The 10047-nt window shown below is 31.1% G+C and overlaps 1 protein-coding gene across 1 annotated transcript; it reads left to right on the top strand.

Annotated features, from left to right (window-relative positions):
- The first annotated feature begins 5896 nt into the window (after positions 1-5896).
- On the top strand, positions 5897-8921 carry LOC115711440 (alpha carbonic anhydrase 7-like). The gene is made up of 7 exons (XM_030639782.2): positions 5897-6320; positions 6422-6645; positions 6844-6953; positions 7119-7221; positions 7428-7592; positions 8476-8529; positions 8723-8921. The coding sequence occupies exons 1-7, from the start codon at positions 6215-6217 to the stop codon at positions 8789-8791; spliced, it is 831 nt and encodes a 276-aa protein (XP_030495642.1). The 5' UTR covers positions 5897-6214; the 3' UTR covers positions 8792-8921.
- Positions 8922-10047: the final 1126 nt, after the last annotated feature.

Here is a 10047-nt window from a genome sequence, read left to right as displayed (position 1 = left end):
CTCCCCAATTTTTTTGATATATTCCACCTTGTTGAAAGGGTGAAATGTTAAAGTTTGAATTTGACCTATCATAAGTTTTAGCTCTAGTTTACAATGAAAAATTAGTTTACTGCTCGAAATAAAATCAGATTCCAATAAGCGAAACCCAGTGCATCAGGTTAAGATGTCAACCTTGGCGTTGAGTATTTCTCGGGGCTCATTTTGATACTTCTATGACATTTGAGATTATGAATGAGGTCTCTTACCTTTTTTTTTACCATGTTAAGAAAACTTTCCAGAGTAGGATTTGTGTTTGAGGAGCCAAAACATGCAAACCAAGTTGCATGTTAACCAGGGCGCAGGGCCCAATGCCATCTCAACTTGGGCCTTGGGGCCCTGTTCTGGCTCACTTGAAATCTCATTTTCTCCCTTAGATCACTTGCATCTTCATTATTTCTGATGACAAAAAAAGTCCCATAACAGTTTTTCAAAAATTTGATTGGAAACAGCCCAGGTTGACAAAATGTCAAAATGTGTAGAATTTGTTTCAAGAAAAATATTAATGCATAATTATGGATTAGCATAAACGGGAGCAAAATGATCAATGAGAATTTTTTCTTACACATTCACTTGATTTGGTTCCATGATATTAGAATTTTCACTTTTAATTTTGACCCGCGATAATTTGCTCTTGACCAAATAATTTTTAGAATTTCGTTCTCAGTGAATCAAACATCGAGTATTGCAAAAATTAAAATAACAGAAAAATAAGAAGGCGGTGTCTACCATATAAGTGCGTAAATAAAGCCTGTTTAAAATAGAGCAAAAATAAATAATTTAATAAATAATATGTATATATTTGACAAAAATATAAATTCTAATATTAATATATATCTAAAAATAAAGAGAAAATTATAAATAAATAAATAAAAAATTAGGAGGCGGTGTCTACCATATTATAGGTGCAAAAATATTAAAACCGAGTATTTAAATATTTAACAGAAGTATATATATCAACATTAATCATAATTAATAATCTGTAAAGTTTATTAGATATAATAATTATAAATAATAATAACTTTATAATAATAATGATAATATATTCTAATTTTTTTTTAAGTTATTGTAAATTTATAATAATAATAATAATAATAATAATAATAATAATAATAATAATAATAATTTGTATATATATAGAAAAAAAGTTAATTTACAATTAAGAAACATTGCTATATAATATGTATAATATAAAAACTATTAGTAATTATTATAATATATAATTAGTAGAAAAATTGTACTAATTTGGATTAAAATAGTTTCTTCTTCTTGTAGTTTTCTGGTAATGGCGTAAAAAACTTATTGGTATCAAAAATAGTAAGTTTTACATTTATCAACTTGCAAGCACGCGCACAAATCCTTATTGTAGTTTAAAGATTGTGAAGAATGAAGTCAAACCCATAAAAATTGCCTAAAGTTTAAGATAAACTTATCTAACCAAAATTAATTTAATTCTAACCTAGTTTCAAAAATTTGATTTGGTATTTTAGTAACAAATAAAATAAAGTGTTTGAGTGTAAAAATGACAGTAACAAATATTTTTAATAATATTTGAGAAAATTATTAAGGTTTCAGACTACACATAAGTGTATATAATTTTTTTTTTTTTTATAAATCAGACTACAATAATTTTATTTGATAATTAATTATAATTATTAAATAGATTAGTATATAAATAACTAGACCAGAAAAATGGCATTATTGAAGAAATATAAGTTGGCTTCATTAAGGAAGCAAAATAATGACAAAAATCTAACTCATGGGCCATATAGGGGTTCAACCATGAGTAGTCTTTTTTAAGACATTGGATCTTTCATCTTACTCCGTTTAGCTCTAACTCTAAATCTAATGAATCCCTATGAATATAACATTAAAGAATTTGATTCAGATGATGACCTAAGACTCTCTTTTCAGACAAAATTGAATCAAAGAAAACCTAATATTTTCTATTGGTTATTTTCGAATTTCTCTTTGTTTTATCTCTCTAAATTTTGTGGTCCATGGTATTGAGAATATGCCCACACATATTAAACTAATACCTAGCATAGTGAGGAAGATAGTGCAATTCGAATTGTTAACTAAAGGAGTATCCAGGTTTAGATCTTAACTATACTCTAGAACAGGAAGGATCAAGGGTTATGCATGAACGTAAGGGGTCTTATAATTCCGTTGCAACCAATGTAAGGTTTTTTACAAACTTTTATGTGTTTATTTTATTGTTTTTGGAAATTTATATTTAGGATGTTAGATTATAATTATATAATCAAACATACATGTAAGTAACTTTAAATCCTGTTAAAATAACACCCAACATAAATAGGTTATTTATTAATAACCAATTTAACTTTATAGAATCTATTTTAGTGTGATGGTGTGTTGAACGGTAAATAATAATTTACCAGGATATTAATTAATTGAGTTTTAAGTTAATAGATTATTTTTAATATTTATTATTATTATTATTATTATTATTATTATTATTATTATTATTATTATTATTATTACTACAAAGTAATAGATAGAATAAGAATGAATTCTGTAGAAACAAAGCACTAAGACAAAAAGAAGTCACATAAATTCATATTTCTCCTTCTGTTTCTCTTTCAATCCAAGCCTAAACATGGAAAGAAACACTAAACTCTTACCAAATTTCTCTCAATTGCTTACCAATAACTCAAGCTTAGGATGGTTCGAAGGTTGAGGTAAGTTGTTATAGTGTTTTCCTTTGATTTTTGTTGATTTAAGCTAGATTTCTATGGTATTTGAGCGATTCAGTTATAGTTAGAAATTGATGGATTAGGCATTATTCTTTCGTGGTTTTTGAGCCAAAATCATGTTTAGTTTGTTGTTATAGAGATGTCGAATTCGTTGGAGAGTGAGATTTAAGCTTTTGAGTTCAAAGCTCAAACTATCACGTGGTGAATTTTAATTCATTTGTGTATTTTTGTGTTTTGAGTTGATAAATATGCTTAGAATGTCTAATTGTCTTGTGTTGTTATGTTTGGTTGTGTTTTGAGTAGGTGGGGAAGTTTAGAACTCGAGTTTCTTGAGTTGCAATTTTTCGGCTCAAACGGTCGCCTGTTTAGGGGAAACTGGTGCACGTTTGTTCTGGTGTGGCCATTACACCGGTAAGCCCAATTGAAATTTTGTGCACCCATTTGAGGTTATTTTTGTGTGACAGTCAGTAGTCCCGTGATCCGTAAGGGGAAATACCGGGTAAGCTGTACAATCTCACACCGCCTGGGGAAGATCAAGTGGGATGATTATTCTAAGATTGTGTAGGTATGGGACTACACAGTTGAATAGCGCTTAAATGGATTGATTGGTACTACCTATATCAACAAGGTGCATCTTGTTTTTCGGTAGCCCATCACGAAAGAACTCCACAGTTAAGCGTGCTTGACTTAGGGCAATTTCAGGATGGGTGACCTCCTAGGAAGTTTTCCCAGGAAGCATGCGAGTGAGGACAAAGCACGTTGGAAACACTCGTGTTGATCTGTAGGGTCAGTCATCAATCCAGGAAGCAACCAGAGTGGCGTACTCGTGTATAAGAGCCATTAGTCCGTGGGTGTAAGGACCCAATGGAGGCTTGAAGCGGAGACGTTACAAATGGTATAAGAGCCTTGACCCAGCCGGAAGTGTGGTCGACGAGGACGTCGGACCCCGTAAGGGGGGGGGGTGATTGTGACAGTCAGTAGTCCCGTGATCCGTAAGGAGAAATACCGGGTAAGTTGTACAATCTCACACCGCCTGGGGAAGATCAAGTGGGATGATTATTCTAAGATTGTGTAGGTATGGGACTACACAGTTGAATAACGCTTAAATGGATTGATTGGTACTACCTATATCAACAAGGTGCATCTTGTTTTTCGGTAGCCCATCACGAAAGAACTCCACAGTTAAGCGTGCTTGACTTAGGGCAATTTCAGGATGGGTGACCTCCTGGGAAGTTTTCCCAGGAAGCGTGCGAGTGAGGACAAAGCACGTTGGAAACACTCGTGTTGGTCTGTAGGGTCAGTCATCAATCCAGGAAGCAACCAGAGTGGCGTACTCGTGTATAAGAGCCATTAGTCCGTGGGTGTAAGGACCCAATGGAGGCTTGAAGCGGGGACGTTACATTTTGGGTACCATAATTTTCATTTCTCTCGATATTTAGGGTATTACGACACAATTTATCGATAGGAAATTTTTTTATTATGAGTTTAAGTACTAGAAAGTTTTATAACGAGTTATTCACCGGTTTACCACTAATGCGACATAGGGCCCGAATCGTCGAGCGATTTTCACTCTGATTGGGTGACACACTTGAATTTAGACTTAAGGTAAGAAAGGTACAAATTTACTTCAAAACATATCTATATATGTGTGACACGGTTATTACTGTATACAAGAAAGGGTTATAACCCTACGTAAAATTGTTGTAAGATTTTATATGTAATGGTTCTCTTATTAGACAATGGTATTAAAATGATTGTCTGATTAGATAGTAGTACTGAAATGGTTACTTTACTAATTAACAATAAATATTTGTCTTATTAAAGTTATTAGACCGAAATGGTTAATTTATTAAGTGTATCAGTGAACGTTTGTCTTATTAGACAAATATTTGATATTAATGGTTGTTTTACAATGTGTAGTGTATTTTTCTTACATATGGATTGAAGTATGTGCTTATTTTGTTTTACGAGTGCTTTGTGGTGCAAGTAAGGGATAGAGTAGGTTAGATCGGTCATGAGTTGGGGTTCTCTCCAAAAAATATACATATCAACTTATACGACCAACGGGGGTGAGTTTTCAAAACATATATAATGTCACTTGTTTTTTTAAATGTAAAGCTGAGTTGACCATTTCGTAAAGTTTGTTTTTCTTAAAAGGGAATCCCCAAAGTTTAAAAGTTGTGCTATGTTTTAAATTATTTTTTTTATTAGTAAATTTTTATTTAAATCACATTTTTTTTATCATAAATTGTAGTTAATCATTATTAATTAATTTGAAAAAACATACTTTTGGCCTCCATTAGGGTGTTACACTTATACTTTTTGAAGTTTCATATTAAGAGAATGTAAGCTTTGAAAAAGTGTAAAATGAAAATTTTAGCTTATTTGAATATATGTAAGACGAACAATTACACTTGGACAGTGTGCCGAGACGACATATTGTCCAAGCAATGCAAAAGACATGAAAAAAAAAAATAATATAAATTTGGACATCAACAAAATGCTCCAGGAGACATGCCGCCTAGGCCTAGAAAACATGTTGTCTAGACCCTTAGGTGGTGTTTGATTGGAATGAACAAAAATATAAGAATAGAAATGAAAATGAGAATAAGATTGGGAATGGAATTGAATAAAATTTGAAATGCATAAAAAAATTGATAAGAAAATTATGAAATTTTTTCTCATGTTACATTAGAATAGTCTTTCCTTCCATTTCAAAATAGAATAATCAGTCTACCAAAATGGCAGAAAGGTCATTACATTAGAATAACATTCTAATATTTTAAAATGAAACCAAACAAATGAATAGAATTGAAATTATTTCATTTCCATTCTATTCTATTTTTTTACCTCTAACTAAACGCCACCTTTGGCGTTTGGTTGGAAGGAATGAAAAAATAGGAATAGGAATAGGAATTGAAATAGGAATAGGAATGGAATAAAATTTAAAATGCATAAAAAAATTATTAAATTTTTTCTTACTATGCATTGGAATGGTATTTCATTCCATTTAAAAATAGAATAGTCATTCCACCAAAATAGTGGAAAGGCCATTCCATTGGAATGGCATTCTAACACTTTAATATGCAACCAAACAAATGAATGGAATGAAGAATATTTTCTTTCTTTTCCATTCCATTTCATTACCTCCAACCAAACGCCACCTACTCATCCCTTTTCTTAAAGTTTCATAAAATATTATGTTGCTATATATAATTGCAAAAACAACCTGTCCTTTCTTAACTTAGCCTCTCCTATTTCATTTACAAGACTTTGAATCCATGAAACTTAAGTTATAGGGTTAAAATTTCCACACTATTTTTATCATGTCCCCAAAATCTATGTGTCCCGTATTAATTATGGCTTTTTCTACATACCATGTATTTATATACAAATTATTTCATCCTAGGATGAGTACCATATTTCTTACTCCAAGCTAGCGCGTCACCATAGATTAAAACATGAAGAAATATCAAAGCAAACCCAGCTTTTTTCTGCTCTTTGTGATTACTTTCTCATTCTCAATCATTATTAGATCAGCCACAGCTCAACATGATGATGAAGTTGGTACGTGTACATATAAATAATGTATACATATTTAATATTGCTGGCTTAATTAATTATCTATATATAATTTATATGGAATTAATTATTAATAATTAATGCAGAGGATGAGAAGGAGTTTGATTATGCAAAAGATGGTGCAAAGGGCCCAAATAGTTGGGGAGAGATTAAGAAAGAATGGTCTGCCTGTACAAATGGAGCAATGCAGTCTCCCATTGATTTATCTAATCAAAGGGTCAAAATTGTTTCACAGCCTGGAAAACAGGACCTCATAGAAAATTACATCCCTTCTAATGCCACCCTTAAAAATAGAGGCCATGATATTTCGGTTAGTACTACCTACCAACCTACTCTATATAATTAATTTTAAATAAATAATACTAACAAAATATTTAGAATTAATTATATCTATAATTGTTATTCTTTCTGTTCTATTTTAATTTTTTCTTAATTATTAAATTAATAATGAGCTATGAATTTTGAATTTTTGTTATTAATTTGTGTTATATATTTATTGCTTATGTAGGTCCAATGGGATATAGGTAAAGCAGGGTCAATCATTGTTGATGGCACCAAGTATTTCCTCCATCAATGTCATTGGCACTCACCTTCTGAACACACCCTTAATGGCACAAGGTCTTCTACACACCATTAATATATTTATATATTGTAAATTAATCAGAATATTGGATAAACTGATTTATATTATTGACAAATTTATATTTAATATATATTTCTATTGAAGACTCAAGAAAGTGATCTTTTAAAAATAATAAAAGGCAACATTATGTGATTGAATAGGTATGCTACTGAGATGCATATGGTTCACATAAGCCAAGATAACAAAATTGCTGTAATTGGTGTTCTGTTCAATATTGGTACCCCTGATCTTTTCCTATCAAAGGTAATTATTACAATTGTTTATCTGTTAATTAATTTATAATAAAGAAATTGTAGAATATATAGGATTTTTGTCTTATTAAATAAAAAAAAAAATAGGATTTTTATCACCCAAACTATTACTACTACTACCATATTGTGGCCTCCAAATATTTTTAGGTTAATAAAAATTGTCCTTAAATTATTATTAATATTGTTCCTTTTGATCAGTTAATTGGAGATATAACAGCAATGGCTGATACTAATGAAGAAAAACATTTGGGGGTAATTGATCCATCAGAGATCAAGCTTGAAGAGAAGAAGTATTATAGATACTTAGGCTCTCTTACAATTCCTCCTTGTACCGAAGGTGTTGTTTGGATCTTAAGCAAAAAGGTAATAAATTAATATTCTTAATAATCACTCTACTCAACTTCAATAGACACAATATACTATTCATCTTGCTTAATATCATAACTTAAAAACTATTTTCATTTTGAAAAAACTGAAAATTATTTTAAAACCATTAAGGTATATTTGGCAAAAGTTTTAAATTTAATTTTTTGAAAAACTAAGATAAAAAAAATAAAAGAAAAACTAAAAATTAGAAAACATTAAAATGGTCTCCTTTTTTCAAAAATAATTTTTATTATATATACGTATATATATTTTACATATGCTCTTGGTTCGAGGTCGATGTCTACGGTTGGGTCCAAGGTCCCAATCCGAATTTCAAAACTTATTGTTCGGATTCGGAGTCTGATACTAGGGTCCGTGTCTGAGTTTGGAGTCCGGTACCAAAGTAGAGCCGAAGTCAGGATCGAAGTCGGGATGGAGATCAAATCCAGGTTTATTGAGATATAAGTGGTGGGACTGAGTTCATGTCATGGTGTGGTGTGGAGTAGAATTTTTTTTAGTAAAATAATTCTGAAAGCAATTTTTAGAAAACTTTAATCAAATACAATTGAATTTTTAAAATGAGAAAAATTATTTTTTATTCTTAATTTTAAAAATTAAAAATTGAAAACTCAGCCATACGTATGAGAAAATTATATAATCTTTTTTTTTTTCAAAAAAAAAATAAAATCAAAGTAACTATTAAATTATGATCTAATTCTGAAATTTATTGCCATTTCATGCATGGTAAATTAATTAAAGTACACACAATACATACATATATATTGACTATTAATAAATGTATAGTGTGTCTCTGGTTTTCTTCATTGTTGAGAATTTGTTTCTAAACTCCACCTAATGAAAGAAATATTAAACATTTCAGTTGAGGACAATTTCAGCGGATCAAGTACATCAACTTCGATTGGCTGTTCACGATGTAAGCATATTAATATTTGACAAAAAATTTGTATACATGGATGTATAGATATAATATAGATGCATGTATTGTGACAAAAAAATATTTGTTAATCAAAAAAAAAAAGTACTTAATTTGCTTTAATAAAGAAATTAACAATCACACTAGCTAGTTTTATCTAACAAATATATATGTACATAATTTGATTTTGCAGTTTGCAGAAAGGAATTCAAGGCCTATTCAATCACTCAATTCACGACAAGTTCACTTGGTCGACGGGTAGATATATTTGATATAAAAGATTAATTAATTTGAAATCAAATATATGATATATTACTTATTTTTGTTTTATATTTTATGTCTTATAATACATCATGTAACAATTAATTTCTTATCTTTTATATTGATTTTTATCTCTCCGTGACTTTTTGATTTTTTTTTTTTTTAAATACCTCCAATATATCAATCAAATGAAATGAAAAATACAATTCATGATTACATCAACAGAAAGATGAAAACAATGAAAAAATAATTATAAGAAACTTCGTGACCCTGATTGATGAGCTTCAAAAGTCGCACCATCAACATTCACCTTGACCGTATTAACATCAGGTTTATGCCAACAATTACTGTTTGTAGTGTCCCCCATAGCAAACAAAGCATTAGGAGACTCAAACTTTGTAATTTTCCATTGGCCAAGGACATTTTTAGCCGATCTTACAAATTCCAAAGCAGTTCGGTTTTTACTTTGCCATTGCACTTCATTCCGAGTATTCCAAATACTCCAATACAACATAGCAGCTTCACTCGCTACAGCCTCACTGCCGGCAGCAAGGATGTCAAAAAACTAGTCACAGAAATCGGCATTAACACCAGTAGCCGACTGGTTTAAGGCCGATAATGCCCAGCAGGAGCGTGAAAAGGAACAGTCCACCAAGACATGAACAATTGTCTCCACATGCATATTACACAAAGGACATAAAAGATCAACATTAACATGTTTTGATTGAAGTTGTACCTTTGTTGGGAGGCAACCCGAGCAAGCCTTCCAAAGAAAGTGGTGAACTTTTGAGGGCACGAGCAGCTTCCAAAGTTTCTTCCAAAAATTGTTGTCTTGCAAGAATAACCAATTTCCTCTCGATGCTTCGAGAAACTTGTAAGCACTTTTGACTGAGTAAAAACCCGAAGATTCCATACTCCAATACCAACCATCAACAACCCGTGATTGACTAAGTTGAATGCTTCTAATTAAGTTGACATCACACTCTTCAAACATATCATTAAGAAGCTCAACATCCCAAGAACGCTCCCCAGTTATCATCAAACTAGACACATATTGATCAAGTAGGCCCGGATTATTGGACAAAACAAAGGGATTAGAATCATTGGGTAACCAAGGATCATGTAAAATACTAATCGCTGTTCCATTAGCAATAGCTCTTCTAGCTCCTTGCTTTATAAGATTTTGAGCCGCCCAAATACTCCGCCAAATGAAACTTGGGTTTTATCCTAGTTCGGCATTAAGGAAAGAACCATGAG

The sequence above is a fragment of the Cannabis sativa genome, chromosome 3, assembly GCF_029168945.1.
Source record: "Cannabis sativa cultivar Pink pepper isolate KNU-18-1 chromosome 3, ASM2916894v1, whole genome shotgun sequence".
Classification (NCBI taxonomy): domain Eukaryota; kingdom Viridiplantae; phylum Streptophyta; class Magnoliopsida; order Rosales; family Cannabaceae; genus Cannabis; species Cannabis sativa.
This window is presented reverse-complemented; position numbering and strand designations above follow the sequence as displayed.